This window comes from Equus quagga, chromosome 16 (assembly GCF_021613505.1).
Source record: "Equus quagga isolate Etosha38 chromosome 16, UCLA_HA_Equagga_1.0, whole genome shotgun sequence".
Lineage (NCBI taxonomy): Eukaryota > Metazoa > Chordata > Mammalia > Perissodactyla > Equidae > Equus > Equus quagga.
The window spans coordinates 37,954,099-37,973,569 of record NC_060282.1 but is presented as its reverse complement, the minus strand read 5'-3'; the positions used below and the strand labels follow the sequence as shown (position 1 = coordinate 37,973,569).

At 42.8% G+C, this 19,471-nt stretch overlaps 1 protein-coding gene across 6 annotated transcripts in view; it reads left to right on the top strand.

Annotated features, from left to right (window-relative positions):
- Positions 1-15,206, top strand: part of VPS13B (vacuolar protein sorting 13 homolog B) — a 784,298-nt gene extending 769,092 nt beyond the window's left edge. For all 6 annotated transcript variants that reach the window (XM_046642610.1, XM_046642612.1, XM_046642609.1 and 3 more), the window contains 4 exons: positions 6,331-6,507; positions 8,668-8,770; positions 9,219-9,468; positions 13,376-15,206. In XM_046642610.1, coding sequence (XP_046498566.1) covers positions 6,331-6,507; positions 8,668-8,770; positions 9,219-9,468; positions 13,376-13,624 — 779 coding nt within the window. In that variant the 3' untranslated portion in view covers positions 13,625-15,206. The remainder of the gene's footprint in view (positions 1-6,330; positions 6,508-8,667; positions 8,771-9,218; positions 9,469-13,375) is intronic.
- The last annotated feature ends 4,265 nt before the right edge of the window (positions 15,207-19,471 follow it).

The window sequence follows — 19,471 nt, the reverse complement described above, 5'->3', positions numbered from 1 at the left end:
CAGGACTGGGGGTGGTTGTGAAGTTTACATCCTTTCAAAATGCAGACAAAGGTGAGGCTCAGAGAGGATAAGGCACTCGCTCTAGTTCCTGAATCCATAAGGCCCTGGAACAGGAGCCCCCTCCTAGAGCCACTGTGCAGCTATGACAGGGGCCATCCCAGGACCAGCCTGGTAGGAGGCTCCCCTGCACAAATGCCTGTGTTCTGCCTTTCCATTGCTTCTAGTACAAACGTATCTCTGGCCTCAGCATGGCTCTCTAAAAAAGCATCATTCCATAGGCAGACCCCTGAGTGTGGGGGTGTCAACATGAGGCAGCGGCATACAGCTGTTTGCTCATGAAAGTGAGTAACAGGCAAACCTGCAGCACTTGCCCTTCACTCACAGACGCTGCGGCCGCTTGCTTTTGTTTGAGAAGCACTTGAGCAATGTGCAAATGTCACGTAAACTTCAGTGAGGAGCCCACTTTTTCCTTTTATTTTTTTAAGAGTGCTGGATCAGCATGACTCAGAGTAATTATCGTTTGTCGTGCAGCCAGGTAGTATAGTTAGAGATGAAGATTGCTGTGGATATTTCCAAATATTACAAATGTTTAAAAAATAGATTGCTCTGGAAAAGTCTATAAAAAGGAAGCTTCAGAGCTGAAATTTTGCAGAGCAGGATTTTCAAGGGTATCTTTTGTTTATTTGTTTGCAAAGGAATTTAAAACTGTATTGCTTGGCAGCACTCCTGCCGAGCATCTGAAGGAGTATGCATCTCTTAGAGATCAAAGTGCCCCAAAGCAGGGAGAGTAGAGGTCAGAAAAGATGAGCTTGAAAGGATTTGTCCTCTTTCGAGTCTGCAGTTCTATACATAACCCTCAACTCGCAGAGCAGGCAGCTGAGGCTCAGAGAGGAAGTAGTAAGATGTTACAAGTTCACGTTAAGTTACTAGAAATTGTTTGTCATAACATTCGGTGGTGTGGGGCACTGTCATTTGATAATGCATGGAAACTGGGAACCTAATGACCTGGGATGGAACTGCTGGATAAAGGAACAACCCCCAAAACAATGGTCACTGCTCTGGGGAAGGTCATGTAGGGGGGCCGCATTCCTCAGGAGCCAGCAGACCCCAGGCTAGGGTGTCCAGGTCCTTTCTTTGTGACATCAGGGTTTCTGTTTTGTAAATTAGAGCTGGTGATACCATTATTGGAAGTAATGATGGTCGGTAGTGTGCTGCACATAGCGTCCATGTTTAGTAAACAGCACCTCTCATTATTATATTATGATAGCAAAGGAACTATAAGAGTTGCCTGATTTCCGAGTGTCCCAGCAAAGAGAGACATGTGAGCAATGGCAGGAGCATTTTTCCTTTAGTTTCAGTCCAATGGGTTAAGTTGCTCTAACCACCGGAAGTGACAATGAGGTTATCGTGGAGGCCTCAGGTCATTGTTTAGGGACTGTGGAACCTCTTTTTGCTACGAATTATGGGCTTACATGCCCTCCACTCTGGGCAGGAGAGCTTCCTTCCCTCCACGTAAGTTCTTCTTGGAGCTTACAGTTGCTCAGCAGAGGAGACCTGAGCTGGCTGGCATGTGGCTGTTTCCATCCTGACTAACCCATTCCCTTCCCACCCAGAAAAGCCCACACCCACTACCCAGTTTCCACTGTATCAAATTGTGCCTGATGGTAGAAATCAGTTGTGTGAGGAGCCATGATTCTGCCTTTCTGATGTTGCCGTTTTGAGCATGACTCCTGTTGTTAGCCAGGGTAAAAAGTCATAAAGCTTCGATCTTTGCTATAGTCATTGTGTCTTGTACATCCTCATCTATGCAAGGGAATCATTTAGTCTGTCTACTGCAGTGGGCTCAGCGAGTCTTTCTGCATCTCTGGTAATTTCCAAAAACCTGGGAGTTCTGGGGGTAATGTAAATCCCTCCTCAGTGTGTCCTGACTGCACCTGCAAACGCTGGCCTGACTCTGGGCCCCCAGGAACTCCATCCCAGCAGCACACCTGAGCCGCATGTCCACTTCTGTGATCCTTAGACTCAGGTTGGCCTAAACCAGCTTCCTTTTCTCTGAGAGTTCGAGAACTGTCTCTATCCCACGTAATCTCTGGGTCATCTCAAATGTCTGGTCCTAGAACTACCTGATCTGTGTCAGGAAGAAGAGAAGGAAGAGTAGGACCAACCCAGTCCTCTTATCTGGGAAAGTGTAGATTCATCATCATTCGATCCATCCCCCAGAAATGGTGTTTAAAAGGCTAAATGCACTTAAGTGCCTAATTGAAGTTAGAGCTATTATCATACAACAGTTTGAAACCCACGCTTAGTGAAATCAAAATGCTAGCTCCTCAGTTTCTTCCTTTACAAGAAAGAAACATTAACAACTCAGTTAGTAAAAATATATTTAAAGAACATTTCAGGTTGACAAAGCATTTTCACATATGTCATCTTATTTGGCCTTCAAACCCTAGGCATGGATGAGGTTAAGTGACGCCCTGGTCAGACCTCCAGCCAGGACAAGTGCTGGGCCTCTCCACACTCCAAGCCTGGAAACAATCAGGATGTAGGGAGACAGAACAATTGAAAGTTCCAGAGTAGGAAAAATACATTTCCCACAATGTTTATGGGTTTGGGGGCCTTCTTGCCTCTCATGGGGACGTTGTGGAGCGTTATGAGGCACTCAAAAATCAAAGGAAGTCTTGAGCTGCCATGCCCAGCCACATTGGCCCAGGTCAGCAAGGAGAAGTGCCGGCTGGCAGACGGATGCCGCAGAGGCTCTTGGATGAGCTCCACAACAGTTTTTGGAAAGCAGTAGATTTTGGAAAAATTCTGCTTAGCCTGCAGAATTGGCATCAGCCTTGCCCACATTTACCAGATCCATTCCCCAAACACCCCCACTTTCTACTACACCCTGGGTCTGCTGAGAGAGGATATGAGCTCCATGTCATGGCTATAGTCCACATTCCCTCCCAGAAGTGACTTCTCTCTCGTGAATACCAAAGGCAGGACGTCAGAACTTGCTTCTCTGACCCACGCTTCTTTTGGGCTGCTGCCTGATTTATGAAGCATTGCTAGATTTCCCAGCAGCCACACCCTGTCTTCACGGCCACTCTTGATATGCCATTGGGAATCCTAACAAAATAGGCCTTGACCAGGTGAATCAGGACAGTTGCCCTCAAGTGAGTAAGTCCCCCGATACCACTTTCAGCCATTAGCAGAATGGTTTGCAGTTAGTAGGGAATTCAGGAATAACAGAAGTGCTTCCTAATAATTTTTGCTAATCTGTTCTGATCAAAAAAAGCTAGGCTTGAGCTGGAATACCTAATACATTCTGTGGGTCTCATTTGTCTCTGGAATGGTGAGCTGTGAGTGGTGTCCCAGCTTAGGCCTGTGCCTCTGCTATTGTGATAAAAAAAAGGTGCCCAAAATAAAAAATCACACCATGTGGTAAGGGCAGCACCAAAAGAGCCACCCAGGCAGGAGCTTTCACAGATCAGTGTCCCAGTGTTTTTGCCTGAGGCTGGGAAGCAAGTGAGGGAAGAAGTGAGGAAAGGCCCTTTTAGGTCCCTTGCTTCACAAAGAAAGACTTCCTCCTCAACTGAAGGGCACGAAGGGAAACGCCTCCCCGACTTCTCCCTCACCCGGCACACGGAGAGTCCATGGAGACTCCCCGCTGAGGCATGCTCTTCCTTCCTGCCTCACTTCATCACATCACAGCCGTCTACATGTGGCCGCCCACCCTATGGGCCTGACGCCAACATACAAGTTTTGGGATCGGTTTCCACTACTTAAAGCCTTAGAGCAGAGTTTGAGTATATGACAGTAAATAATTTACCAGTTGAGGGATTTAGCTGGATTATACTGAAGAAGAGAGCCTTCTGAGCCCTAAAGAAGCTGCCTCTCTCGGCACGGCTGCAGACACCATGAAATGGCTGTTAGTCTCTCACAGCCTCTGTTCCCCAGCACACACCTGGTGACCAGTGAGGTGCCGGTGTGTGTGATGGGCCAGCTTTCCCCCCTCCAGGGTCTGGTGTGGGCGAGGGTGTGTGATCTGACAGCTCCTTCTCTCCCTCTTAGAACCTGACACCTTGTCATGGGCTTCAGGCTTTCCACTTTTCAGGCTGCCCCAATAGTTTATCTATCAAAGCCACAGTAACTGAGCCTTCACTGTGGCCGGTGGCTGGAGAAAGTGGAAGATCAAAGGGGAGCTTCACCGCGATACCTGTTTGCAGTTAGGCAGCCGGAAGTCAGAGTCCTGTGTGGACAGTCACAGCCGTGAAGGCTCCATGTTCCTTGTTCAGGTTAGGCCTGGCCTATTAAAGGGAAATGGTAGACTCTCAAAGACCTAACCACTGCCCCCCCAACTCAATTTTAATAGATTTAATAGAAATCTGTACTTGAGAAAGACATTTCTGCCAGAAATACAGGCAATAACTTAATTTATTGGTGAATTTGTAATTATTTACCCCTGTTTTTCTACTCTTAAGCATGGAGACCTTTCGAAGAAATCAGATAATGAAACCACAAAAGCTTTATTCTTTGGTTTGATGCTATTCACTTTGAATGTCTGCTGTGAAATGATTTGCTGAGAAGACACCAGGGTTCTTGCCTCTCTCAAGCACTGATGGCAGCCACCACCCCAGTGTGGCTGGTTCCCTGTACACTTCTCAGCTCTCTGACTCCCGACCTTATAGATGGGGAGAGCAGAGCTCAGATTCCTCAGACTGAAAACGCAAGGTGAGCTCCCCAGCCTGAGTGCCGAGACTAGGTGTCCTGGAGGCACTGAAGCAGCACTCCCCAGCCCTTGAGAGCAGGGCGCCAGGGCCGGCTGTGAGCAGCTTCCTCCATCTCGCACATCATTTCTTAGGTTTGGGAAGCGTTGGTCTAGGCTGGGAAACAGACCTGTTGCCTCAGATCATTCTTAATCTGTCAATCCATAAACTTAAATGGCTCTGTCAATCTTAGAGGAATGGAATCCATGAAGAACATTCCCTTTACAATTGACCTCAAGGAACTGGCCTTTTGTTTTACTGGATTTTGTTCAATGGAATATTGCTTGAAATTAGCAGGTCATTAACTGAGGCCTGGAAATCTCCGTTTACCCCAGAGACTTTGAGTTAGTGGCATTTGGAATAATGAGATTTGACATATACTAAAATTTCTACCAGGGGGACTGTGCATTTCATTAATTCCAGCAGGTCTGAGTTGAAAACAAAGAATTCTATCAAGAATTGTAATGAAATTTTTACCTCTTACTGAGTTAGAGTTACTCCATCATGGGAAAAAAATAGGACTGGTGGGGCCTTTACTAGATCTCATCATCGGCCCCTCAGAGTGAGAGGAGCAAGGAGGATGGACCCACAAAAGAGGCTGAGGGATTCACCCTACACTCAGTATATGACCTGGCTGCCCCTCCAGAACGCCGTTAGAGCAGAGAGTGGTGAGGCAGGGTTTTGTAGCTGTTCTCAAGTGAAGAGTAAGTGGCCAAACTTTAGTTGAAGTGAAAGAGAAGGAAGTTTTTCCAAGACTTGCAAAGGGAAGAGCCTATTTTATAAACAGAATCAGTGAATAGCTTGGTGGTTAAGAGCTAGGCTGTGACTCTGACTCCCAAGACTGAAATCCTGGCTCAAGCATAGGACAGCTGCGTGACCTTGGGAAAACTCCTTAACTTCTCTGTGCCTCAGTGGCCTTATCTGGGAACTGAGGATAAAAATCACGCCTGACTTTTAGGATTATGAGGATTAATGATCTCATACAAGTAAAGCTCTTAGCACAGTCACCAGTACATAGTAAGCACTCAAAATAAATTAGCTATAATAGAAATAATGACTATATCACCACTTTTTATTAAATAATTATTAATATTAAACTGTTCTTAAATAATTGATCTTATTATTATTAAAAGAGAGAACCCAGAAAGGGGCTACTCCCTTCCAGTATTTTCATCCTCCTGATTCAGTGAAAATTTATTAGGCTGAGCAGGCTCTCTCTCCTCCTAAGGAATTGTTACTCTCTTTCCTAAACTGTGTTGCCTGGTTTGGGGAGAAAGGTGTGTGGATGTCACTTTGGAGTAGTCTGACATGTTTATTACATTCTGAGCTGAACTTTACAGATCCTGACTGTGATGGACCAAACCCAGCCCGAACATTGTGCTTTGATGAAGAAAATAAATGACTGCCTTAAAGAGCCCTCAGTGTACTTAGATAATTGGTAAATACATGTATAGTAAAGAACTTTACAATGAGGCTGGAGTTTCATTTTCAATCCAAATAAAACTGTGTTCCAGATTGAAGATTTTCACTTTCTCAGAATTTTAAGCCTCAGTCCTTACTGGGGTTTTTTGTTTTTCAGGTGCAATTGCTGGTATAGTCGATCAACCAATGCAGAACTTCCAGAAAACATCTGAGGCTCATGCTTCAGCACGACACAAGGCCAAGGGTGTTATCTCAGGCGTGGGGAAAGGAATCATGGGGGTGTTCACAAAGCCCATCGGAGGAGCTGCTGAGTTTGTGTCACAGACTGGCTACGGTGAGTCAGTGAAAATCCTGTCAGGCCAACTCAGACATCACCAGTTAATTTGCATTATTATACCAACGATTCCCAAAGATAGAGTAGCCCTTCACATGGCAAAGGAGTGAAAAATAAAATGGATAAATCTATAAATAGATAAATAACTATCTTTCTCACCTCCTCCTGCTTATTTACACAAAGAGTAGAATTGTGCTAATAATAAATTATAATAATAAAATTATAGAACCAGGAAATCAATTAGTAATTTCAGTATACGTATGTCACAGAATCTTTTTACAGTACATTTAATAACAGACTTTAATGAAAGATAACCCATTAGAGGTTGAGGGCAATATGTAGAATATATTGAAGCAGAGAATAGAATTACTACTTTTTCTGGTGAGCAATTTGAAAGGAAAACTAGGTTATAAGGCAGGAAGCTATCTTTAAATGACAGCGTGTATGTATTTGGACAAAATGAGAGAAAGAGAGGAGCATGCATGTGTGTGTATATGTGGGTGTGCACACACTTGCCCACATAGCTTTGTGTTTGGCGTGGCTTTCTCACCTGCAGACTCCATGCTGCGGATACAGCCAGGCCGAGTCTCCTGGCCAGTGGCAGCAAAGGTGCATGATCTGCAACCGAAAACCCTTTCCCCAAATAGACAGAGTGCCAGGATCTCTCCCCAAGCGTGGGTGTGCACAGGAGTAATGGGTGGGTGTGAAAGGAAGCACCTCTTCCCATGCTTATTTTCTGCATTCTTGGCTGAGCACATTAAGGTGATTTTAAATAAACAGGTAACTGGAATTGTTACCTTATTACCTAAAATCAGTGTCATCATTTTGGTCACAAAGCAGGCTGTCTAGCTAGTATTGCAAACTACAGGAGAGCCCTCCCATTTGTCAGACATGTGAGCGCTCTGCATCTGCATCTGGCCATAAAGTCTGTGGGGTACATTTCACTGCAGGCATCCAACACCTCAGCAGATCTGACAAGAGGCAGCCAGATCAGGGCATAAAAATAGTGTCTGAAAGGAAGAGAGCGGGAGATGAATGCCCACACTCAGGCAACCATCCGGAGAGGTTATGAGAGACCACACAGACATGAACATGTGTTCCTCTTCGCTTTTCCCCTCGCCTCCTCCCTCCCCATTTCTCTCTCTCTCTCCTTCTGTGAATGACATTTTCACTCAGAGGGAAACTGACTAAAAGAACTGCTATAACTTGTAAGTGGACGAAGTTAAATGCTCCTTTATCAAATGCTTACACATCAATAAAAACAGTATTCCTTTTGCTATTGACTCCAGTGAAGTCAACTCATACTTCATAAATTCCTTTAGTTTTGAAAATGCCGTTGTCCCTCACGGTGTGTTTCCCAGGGCTGGGGCACTCTCCCTTATGTAAGAGCATCTCAGAACAGAGCTTCACATGGCCTTGTTGGTTTCCATCATTCTTGTAAAACTTTTACTACTACACTGAAGGTTTTACAAACCACTAACTCTTAGTCTAATGACTGTGCTTCATTTATAAACATTTACAAGCCCTCAGAAAGCACACATGCTGTACCATCTTTGGTTCTGGAGAGTCTCTTTGGAGGCCTGCATGGCTGCTGCTTGGTGCCCTCATTTGGTGCTGGCACCAGGGAGGGCATGTAATAAACCAGAGGCCCCAAGAGTGCTCATAAATGTATTTGGATTCATTTTTAACAGCTGGATTAAGTCACTTAAATAATGTATCTAGGCAAAACTTGTGCCTTTGTGTGTTTCTGTGTGTGTTGTATTTTTCATTATTTGACCAGCCACAGCACAGATACAGAAGTATTGTAATATTAAGCAAGGAAGTCAACTAACAATCTTGACTTTTTTGTCACATAATTTATCAATGATGTGTAAACTGTTGCTCAGGACCAATTACTCCCAGGAGCATTATGCTTTCTCTAATTGCCAGTCTATGCTTGAACTGTAGCTCATTCATATTTCAGTTTGTAGCTAAAGTAAGATCACCAGGGTTAAGAGCATTGCAATGTTTAATAATTATCTATATACTTGCTTCCAAAGACATGACATCATTTTGGATCTGTAACAGTTTATGGATGGCTCTAAGCAGATGACATCACTATAGCATGGAACTGTTTTCCAGAAAGCAACTAGTAAAACTCCCTTACTTCTCTTACCACAGGTATTTTACATGGAGCTGGACTTTCTCAGCTTCCTAAACAGCGCTATCAGCCAAGTGATCTACCTGCTGACCAGGCTCTGAATGGCCATGTCAAATATGTCTGGTAAAATTTATCTAGATGCTTGTCAACCGCACATGCACACTGTATGTTAACAGGGCCTGGCTTGCTCTCAAGCTAAGAGGTCATGCTTCCAGGGAAGCCCAAGAGGAGCAGCCATTTTCAGCATCTCAGGCAGCACAAGGGCATCCTAGAGCCAAGGAAAGGCTGCCTGCCATCCCCAGATCTGGGACTGGCAGCAGAACTCCCTTGCCCCATGTGTACCACTCAGGGAAGAATGCACATTGGCAGACGTTCCCTTGGAATGAGCATTTGATAATTAAAGCGACAATTACATTTCAAGCTAAAATTAATAATCAGATTGGTGAGGGCCCTTTTGCCCTTGGGGAGCTTTGTGTAGGATTGCCCCAACCCCTGGTACAAACAGTGAGCACTGATATGTGACTATCTTTTCCAAGCTGGCTCCTGGTCTTACTTTTCTCCTTTGAAACAGGAAAATGCTACAGTCTCTGGGCAGACCAGAAGTCCACATGGCCCTGGATGTGGTTCTGGTGAGGGGCTCAGGCCAGGAGCACGAAGGGTGCTTGCTGCTGACATCGGAAGTGCTCTTCGTGGTGAGTGTCAGCGAGGATACACAGCAGCAGGCCTTTCCCATCACGGAGATCGACTGTGCCCAGGACAGCAAGCAAAACAACCTGCTCATCGTACAGCTCAAGCAGCCAAGAGTGGCATGTGATGTGGAGGTACATTTCAGAAAATGGGGTTACCAAGGCTAGCTGCTGGTAAGGTCAAGATGCAGGCCAACCACTGGTACCAGGCATTTATGAGCCTGCAGCCTCTGGAGTGGCTGCCAGAGACCAGGAGGGCTACCAGAGAAAAGAGTATGGGAGGTGAGAGGGCCATTGCAGAAAGGGGTTGTGAAGTCCTTACATAGCTGTTCATGTGAACCTTCCACAGGAGAGCCCAGCAGTAAGCTAGATGGACCCACAGCCTGGGGCTAAGCAACCGTATGAATTGAACAAGGCTTGGTTATCATGGGCTGCAGTGCTAGAGTGGACAGGACAGGACAGTAGAGCTCCAAAACAAGTAGGTCTGTACAAGAGCCAGGACAAAGGCAGCAATTCCATGCAACTACTCACAAAGCAGGGCCATGGCTACACGAGGCCTGAGAGTGCCCGCAGCAGTCTGGGAGTACAGGAGAGGACCACCATAGAAGTGAGGGGTGTCAAGTGAAACAAGGCACAGGCAGTAGGCTGGACCTTTGAAAGTTCACAAATCAGGAGGTCTAACCCACTGCTTCTGCCATTCCCAGCCCCTGAGACTTCAGGGGTCCAAGTTTTGTGAACAGATCTCTCTCCTACCCACTGCCCTGTATTCTGTGTGGCTCTATGTTCCCTTTCCCATGGACAGGTTCCCATCCCCTAAGTACCAGAGGGTACCTCCTGGGGATGCTGCTTAGGCTCTTGAGACAGCTCCCTGGCCACATGGCTTCTGAGATGTGCCGACTGCTGGCTCCTGGCCACACACAAGTTGATGTAGAACGGATGCTCAGATGGGGCATGCTGTCAGGGGTCAAAGGTGAGCCTTGAAAAAAGTGGCACCACTTCCTGCAATCTATCCCACGGTAAGCAGGTGTGCCCACTGGAAAATTGCTCTTTGTCCCTGCCTCCCCAGTAACTGCCTCATCAACGGGCAGTTGATCTTCTGAACGGGCAGTGTTGACTTCAGAAACAAACGTCATTTCCCACACGGCAAGATGGATCCCTGGCAAGCTGGAGCCTGCTGGTGCTAACCTCGGGACTGAGTGGCCCCAAGAAAGGACAGCAAACCTGCCTCCAGCAGGTCCTGCCCATTTCTCCTTTATTTCCTTCCTGGTTATGGGAGCCTGCATCTCCCTCACACCACTGTTTGGGTAAAATTATCTGAGAAGATGGAAGGCAGCCAACCACAACAACTCCGAGATTTCCCTAGTTTCTTGGATCATAATCAGTCAGGCTTTAAGCTGGGGCTTGGCACTAGGACTACACTGCCTCTTCAAGTTGATGACTTTCTGGGAATAAACGGAGGTCAGATGTCCAGGCTGCCTTTATTAGATCTGCCAAAATCTTCTGATCCAGTTAACAATAAAGCAGCAGTGATCTGGCTACAAGATTTGGCAAGGGATAGTATCATTATCTTCAAGTCCTTGGTCCTTAGAGAAACTTCCAAGGCCCTGAGGAATATCTGTGACCATTATTCCTTAGCTGCTTGGAAAATACTTGAGATCTTAGTTGAGACTAGAGATTCATCTTTTGCTGTTAAACTGTCTCCACTGTCTTCAATTGCAATCCTTCTCTCTTTGGCTTTTCTGTTTGAGGAGGGTACTGTGGAGAATTATCATAGCTGGAGGGGAAGAGACTTCAGTTTCTCTAGGGGTTAAGATGATAGCTGGAGTCACTACCCCTAGAAGTTGGCAAGGCTAACTGAGACCATAGGATCCCTGAGTTAGAGGCAGAAGCACTGATACTCTGGACATCATGCTCAACACTGGTTTTCCGTTGTTTCAGGGATAACAAAGGGTTGGAATTAAGGGATGGTTAAAACAGAGAGGAAAAGATGACTGAGAGCAGGGTAGCTATTAGAGACAGATATTGAACGTTCACAGGAGCACCTGGCACTGGACAGAAAGGGTGGATATCAGTATGCCTTCAGCCTCCAAATTCTTTCTCTACATCTATTCCACTATTCCTCTCCCCTCGACTCCTCATAAGAAACAGCTGCCCCCTCAGTCCTGTGTCCAAACCCTAACCTCTGCCACTCACCCCAAAGGATACCTAAGCTGCAGAACAAAATGCATATTTCTTTTGTTTGAGACAGTAAACCATTCCTTAAAAGGGCTGTAATCCAATGTATTTTCAAAATGGAGGGGGGGGGGGGGGGTGTCATGCAAGGACCCTGCTTGACAGTGAATTCCCCTCAATTGCATGCTCATGTCAGTGCATACCGACCTAATCCTCAGACATAAAGCTGGGTTAAGAAGCCTACCTGCTGTCTTTCAGGGAAAACTAAGAACAGTATTTTAAGATTTTTATATAAAATGGCTTTTCTTGTTTTTTGCTTTAGATGCTAGGAAACACGGCTCCTTTGAATTTTGGAAGGAACTAATTTGTAGATGACATCATTCAGTATATTCAAATATGGCAGGATTCAGATATTTTTAAATTAGCGTTTGCTTTTCTTGGTTAAATGTAGCCATTTTTAGGGTAATAATTGCTTAATATGCCTGGCACATTATTGAAATCCCTTATGAGAGGCTCAAAATGAGTCAGAAGGTCAATTTATTCCTTGGCCAGCTTCCTTTCACAACACAGGCTTTCCTGTGCTGCTGTTCAGGAGGAGCAATTAAGATTTTCTGTGTATTCAAAGCTTTCCAGCTGAATCCTGACCCCATCAAATGATATCATCAGAGCTCTGGCTTTTGCCTGGTGGTGCACAGCTTTCATCTGTCAGTGAATACTTTGGGGGCCTTTATTTTCTTTCCCAAGCTTAAAAATATGAGACCCGAACTCGAACAGATGCCCTCATTCCTCTGGCAGGCCCCTTTTCTGTGTCTTTACCATCCCTCTGGCTTTCTGCAGCTTTTAAGGTGCTTTTGGCTGCATTGTTTCTGTGCCCTACAGAAATACATAGAAATTCCTTATATTACTACTCGTTGAAATGTTTATAATTCTTCCGGAGTGGTCTTGCCAACATTTGGTAGGTAAAGACCACTGAAAGGTCAGTGGCTACCTGATTCCCACAGATCCAGTGGCTTACATTAGAAACTTCCCACTCCACTTGATCTACACACTAGATAGCTACAGAATTTCAGGGCGGGAAGAATTTATAGCTCTAACTGCCTTTGATGGGTGCTTTCTCACAAAATCTCACTTAAGAAGTTAGGTAGTATATCTCAGTTCTCCTGTTTGAGTTCCACTGAAGATGAGCCAGACTTTTATGAACCATAAATGTACTTTGCATCCTCCCTTTTTTTCCATAAAAATTTCCCCTTCCTCTGCCCAGTTTTTTTTATTTATTTCTTCTGGCTTTAAATCCTAGTATTTATAAAAACAGAAAATGTTACAGTTCAAAGGTTTTTTTTTAATGCTCTGTCCAAAGCCACTAGTTTGAAGGAGCTGCTCTTCTCCACTTTTTTCCTATCCAACTGAAGAGGTTCCGTCTGAAGAGGTCTGAGGAAGCAGGAAAGAGAGCTTTTATTTCAGGGTGCTGAGTTTAATGTTGATTAGATTTAGGCAAGGGAAAGACGCTTTTCTCCTTTGTTCCTGGGCTGGTTAGTAAAGAGCAGTGACAGATGTTTTAATAGTTGAGTAAAGTGTTATCAAATCATCAACTTCAAACATGGGAATTTTACACAACAGCAAAAGCTTATTCAGAGGAGGCTGTCCTAACATTCTCATGCAGAGCTTTTGTTATACTGCTGAAGTTGCAGTTATCACTGCCACAGTTCAGAAGAAAATAAAAGCACTGTTTTAGATAAAATGGCTTTATTAGATACCTAAAAGGCATAATGTACAAATGTATCAAGGCAAAAGATAAAGAATAAGTTAGTTTGTTACAGACGTCTCCTTCTCAGGGTTTGGCAACTAAACAATCTTTACTTTTGGATACCAGGTGGATGGAGCCCGAGAGAGACTGTCAGAACAACAGTACAACAGACTTGTAGACTACGTCACAAAGACATCATGTCACCTGGCCCCCAGCTGTTCCTCCATGCAGACACCATGTCCTGTGGTGGCTGTGGAACCTCTCCCCTCCACCATGAAAACATACCATTACATGGTTGATCCACATTTTGCTCAAGTCTTCATCAGTAAATTTACCATGGTGAAAAATAAAGCCCTGAGGAAAGGGTTCCCTTGAGTCCCCTCTAAGGTATTGATTCCTGCTTGTGCAATTTATTTTTGAAAGAGAAACCTAACTAGTTCTAACATGTAATATGGACGCAAGGCCAACACTTATCTACAGCTGTAGGTAGAGTAATTTTCTAGCCTCTTCTAAAATTCAGATTCTTCCTTCTCCCTGAAACTAAGAAGATGATAATTTATAACGGAGTGATTAAAAACTTGTTCCTTTCCCATTTGGGGACAATGGTTAATAGAATCCTATATGTTGTAGTCTTCTCACACATAGAAAATGCATTCCTTTTGGCTCTATATTTGCTAACATTTCAACTACAATTAGGATCCGTTAACTCTCTGCTCTAACGCAAAATGTGGTCAAGACCTTAGAATAGAGAGACAGATTAAAACTTCATTCCCAGATATATCTGTTTTCAGGCTAAGACATCATCTTTCCAGTAATACCCTTGTCTGCAAAGGTTCAGATTCTTTAAATGAAATTAAATGTTTACGATTTTGTTGTTTTTAACCTATTGAATTTGTTACTTTAATGTGATGCTGTTCTTTAAGTGAAAGCTGTTATGTATATTCATAGTTTAAAGTCTGCGTTATACTGAAAATTTACAGGACATTCTGATGACTGTTCATGTACACGCTGGAAAAATGTTTTTCCAGTTTAGGCTTTATTAGGCAAGCTTGGAGTAAATCTTTTGTGTCTGCTGATGAAAACAAACCCAAAGAGCTCAGGTGAGTTTCTTTAGTTTCATAAACAAAACAAACACTACTAGGAACTCACTTTGACACTCCCTCGTGGAAGGGGTAGAGCAGAATTCATACTGCCCTGGTGCACTGGAGGGGAGTCAAGAACCCCAGTATTGATCTTAAGAGTGAACCCGTCCGAATACTTTTTTTGGCTGAATTGACTTGATAAAGTACAAACATACTCCCAGTGTCTGATATAATTTTGCATTTAGGGATGGGTTTGGCTTAACACCCCGGGTCACCAGATATCATCCTTAATATTCAGTAAATATCTCATACTCCTATTAAAACACATTTTTACTGATTACATCCAAACTTGGGCCTGCAACCTATAACTAACCTACAATTGTGAGATGCTAAGAAAATTCATTTCACATGCCCACTGATCTTTATGCCTCACATGTCATTGGGTATAAGAAGTCTCTGCGTAATTGTTTCTGGAAAGCAAGACTTAATGGACAACTCAGGCTGAATATGAAGAAATGGTTCCTCCATTAGTTTGTTGTGTCATACTCATTTAGGAAAGTGACAGTTTTGTCAACTAACCTCAAGAGTAACTACTTTTAAGGATGTAAATATGTACTAATTCTTCTTTTATGGCAATTTTGCATACTACTTCTAAGAATTATTATATAAAACTGCTTAAAATAAAAGAAATTCTTAAATTATCACACATAAATGTGTATTGTCACCAAGGGTTTTTAAATGCAGTTTTTCAGTGATACCTGAGTGTAATACAGCTCACATTATTTATTGGGACTCAAGAATTTTGCACGAGTTAAAAAGGGTAAGACACAGCTTTTGTTATCCTAATAATAATAAAGTGACAATCAGTGATTAAATTAGCTGTGCCTAAAATAATTTTTTTTAAAGGAAGATTAGCCCTGAGCTAACATCTGCCACCAATCCCCCTCTTTTTGCTGAGGAAGACTGGCCCTGAGCTAACATCCATGCCCATCTTTCTCCACTTTATACGTGGGATGCCTGCCACAGCATGGCTCAATAAGCAGTGCATACATCTGCACCTAGGGTCCAACAGCCAACCCCAGGCCACCTAAGCAGAGCGTGCGAACCTAACTCCTGCACCACAGGGCCAGCCCCTAAAATAAACCATTTTTAAAGCTCTCAGTGGTATCACTTTGATCTCAACAAAAAAAAAGCATAATTAATAAAGGTCCTAAGACCTCCTCTAAAAAAAGTTAGTTAGTTACTATACTCTGTTGGTCATTAGTAGACATTACTTAATTCCAGTTAAGTAACAGTTTTTTCTGGACTAGATAGATACATATTCCGAAATGCAAATGTATATACATACTCTTTAGTAAAGCAATACTGAGTAAAGATCCTTAAATTTCAATTTATTATATCTGTCTGGTGGTTGATCGAGCAGAACTACCAAACGGTGATGGTGACGCCCAAGGATTATGTCCTATGTTGATTATGCTAGTTGAATCTGCAGATGGGGAATGTGTCAATATGGAGGTTTAAGGGACTTGAGCATCCTTGGATTCTTGTATGGGGGGGGATGTCCTGGAACCAATCCCCTGTGGATACCAAGGGATGACTGCAGTCATGTAGGCTCATGCAGGCCTTAAATCCATGGCCTAGGACTAAGAAACTGCACCTGGTGGTATCTCAGTGAAATGGACAAAACGGCAGAGCAATCAAAAATGTCCCAAAATGATGAAATTTATAATAGTGAAATCAAATTATCTTCATAAGGTTCATGAACACAGTTAAAATCTCTAATCAGTTCTGATGCAAGTGCCTTGAATTATATCAGTAAGAATAACTGAGCAAAGACTTACTGTCCATGTATTTCTTATTTATTTATCAAGAGAAACTATTCCTTAGCCCAAATATTGATGTTTCATAGTTCAGGAACACAGGTCAATGAGTGACAAACTTCCGTGGAACTCAACCCAAAGAAATTCTGTGGAGAAAAACATAGTGGCTAAGTTAATGACAAGCATTAAGTATCTCTTTTAATACCTCACCACCCCTGAGATCATCTGAAGTCTACTCCTACTAGTGGAGCCCACACTTTGCTCACTCACCATTAGCCCAGGAGAAGCCCAGTTGAGGCTGCCTGGGCTTTGGGTCCATTCTCCACCAAGCTTCCTGACCACTCTCTTTTCCATTTTGGGCATACCACATCTTACTCTGGTTTCTTGCTTTCATTTACCAACTTATGCTTTTTTCTTCTCTCTCAGGTCCACCCCCCTCCATTTCCTTCTCATACTCACATACTGTTCCTAGAAGTAGCAGCCAATCTATTCTAAATGATACTTCTATTCCTACCTCCAAGTCTGATTTTCCTTACTGATTTTTAAACACAACTTCTTATAAATAAAGAAGATAAAAGTCTAACAAATATTAAAAATTAGCCTGTTAACATCTGATTATGAAATGTATACCCACTGTGGGAAATTTGAAAATTTCAAAGTTATGAGAAAACAGCAACGTCAAGATTCCACACAGAACTACTATTTTCTTGATCTTTAACCTCCACTTGTTTTTTCTGTCCAATTTTTATTTAACATAGATCATCCTTTATATAAAACATTCTTAATTTTCTATTACATAATTTCTTCATGTTACTTTGTGAATATAATTCCTAATGGACCCAATAGTCCATAGTATGAAAAAAGCATAACTCCTTATCAATTTTCCAACCACTGGAAATAAAGTTCTATTTTTTCTACTATTACTAGTAATACTGTGGCTACTTAGTGTATGGATCTATGTGCATTTCAGATATTTTCTTAAGATAAACAACTATAGAAATGGAATATTATAGAATGAGTCTTATATTAGGCAAAATTACTTATATTCAAAATTATCCTTGAGTCTTTTAGAAAACTGATCTTAAGTCCAATGCAGCAGGTCTCCCCCACCCCCTGTAATGTGGGAAGGAACACACACACACACACACACACACACACACACACCCCCACCCACCCACCCACCCACCCACCAGCTGGAATTCTCATTCAGGATCAGCCTGCCTGGAAAAAACAGCAGATTCACATTTCCCTTGTCACATCAAACTCAGACTGAGATGGTCAACAGAATCTTTAATTCTACTTATGTTGTTCTATCTTGCTTTTTTGTTGACCTTGAATAAATTTAAATACATGAATGATAAGATTCCAGAGTATGAATACTTTCATCGGGTATGGGACACATGCTTTCAAGTCAATTTAGTGGATGACCTTTCATCAGCATGCAAGTCAGTCCCTTTCTAGACACAGAACCTTAATTTACACCATCCATAAGGCACAAGGACTTTGTGGATAAGACAGACCAAACCAGAATCCAGGGAAAGCCAACAAAATCACTAATAATGGACACTCAACTAAACTATAAAAGGTGTCAAATCCTTTTGTTTTTTTAAAGTACTTCTTAAAGTGTGATTTTCCTAATGCCAATCTAGCAATTAATAACAGCATAAAACGTGAAATAACCTGGAACATAAAAAAATAACTTCATACATCAACAAGATGGTGGACTACAAAGCTCCAGACTCCTGTTCCCCCACAGAAAACGCAACAACATATGGACCAAAGTGTCTTTGTAAGAAATCTAGAAACCAGTTAAGAAGGTGCAGCAACCAAGCAAACATCTCAACAAGAAAAAGCTGCACTCAAGGCAGAAAATTTCATCGAATTTTTCCTCACCCTTGCTTCACACCCTCCTCAGTGCAGCACAGTGTGGTCAGGAGGAAACTGACCAATTCCTGGCTCCTCCCTCAGGACAGAAGGAAAAGAGTGGAATCTGCTTGCAACATTCCAACTTGTATGAGGGCTTCCCAAGGGACTGTTTTCTAGCTTGCCTTTCTCAGAGCACTGATGGGAACAGTGACATAGTTTAGATATGCTAAAAGCAGTGGTGGGTCCCATGACAGGAGAGATCTGCAGAGGGACTGCAGACTCATGGGCACCTATGGACAAGAGATTATGGGCAGAGGAATACAACAGACAGCTGATAAGGCTCCTAGAGGAAGCAGGGGTGAGAGTCTTAGGGAAATTAACACTTAAAAGCAGCCAAGTATACATGGGATCTAGAAGCAAAGCACATGCAAGGGCTCAGGGAAGATGGATCCCCAGAAAACCTGAGCTTTTATGCCAGGCTGTTTGGTGAAGATCTTCCCATGCACAGAGCCAGCGTGCAAAGAATGGGAGAGGTGGCTGTTTATTTAAATGCCCAAATTTCAACAAAAGATCACAAGGTATAGAAAGAAAGAGGGAAACATGGCCCATTCAAAAGAATAAAATAAATCCCCAGAAACCAATACTAAAGAAACACATGCCTCCAACTTACTTGACAAAGATTTTAAAACTGTCTTAAATATGTTCAACAAGCTAAGGAGAACTCACACAGACAGCTAAACAAAATCAGGAAAACAATACATGAACAAACTGATAATATCAACAAAGAGAAATTATTAAAAAATCGAAATTCCAGAGCATAAAAATACAATAACTGAATTGAAAGCATCAGCAAACTTGAAAACAGTTCATTTGAACTACTGAGTCTCAGAAGCAAAAAGAAAATGAAGTGAATGACACAGCTTAAGGGACTTAGGGGACACCATCAAAAAGACCAATATACGCATCATGGAAGTCGCAGAAGTAAGGAAGGGGCAGAGAACTTATTTGAAGAAACAATGGCCAAAAACTTCCCAAATTTGAGAAAAAGAAATGGATAAACAAATACAAGATATTACTTCGAAGTAGGATAAAGCCAAAGAGATCCACACCAAGACACATTATAATCAAACTGTAAAGAACCAAAGTCAATAGATCGTGAAAGCAATGAGAGAAAATTGATTCATCACCTACAAGGGAGCCTCTGTAAGGTTACCAGTGGATTTCTCAGCATAAACCTTGCAGGTCAGAAGGCTGTTGGATGATATATTTAAACTGCTCACAAAAAAACCCTGTCAACCAAGATACTATATCCAGCAAAACTGTCCTTCAAAAATAGGAAGAAATTAAGACATTCCCAGATAAACAAAAGCTAATGGATAAGGAGTTCATTATCACTAGATGTTCAGTGGGAGTTCTTCAAGTGGAAACTAGACAATAACTTGAAGCCATGTGCA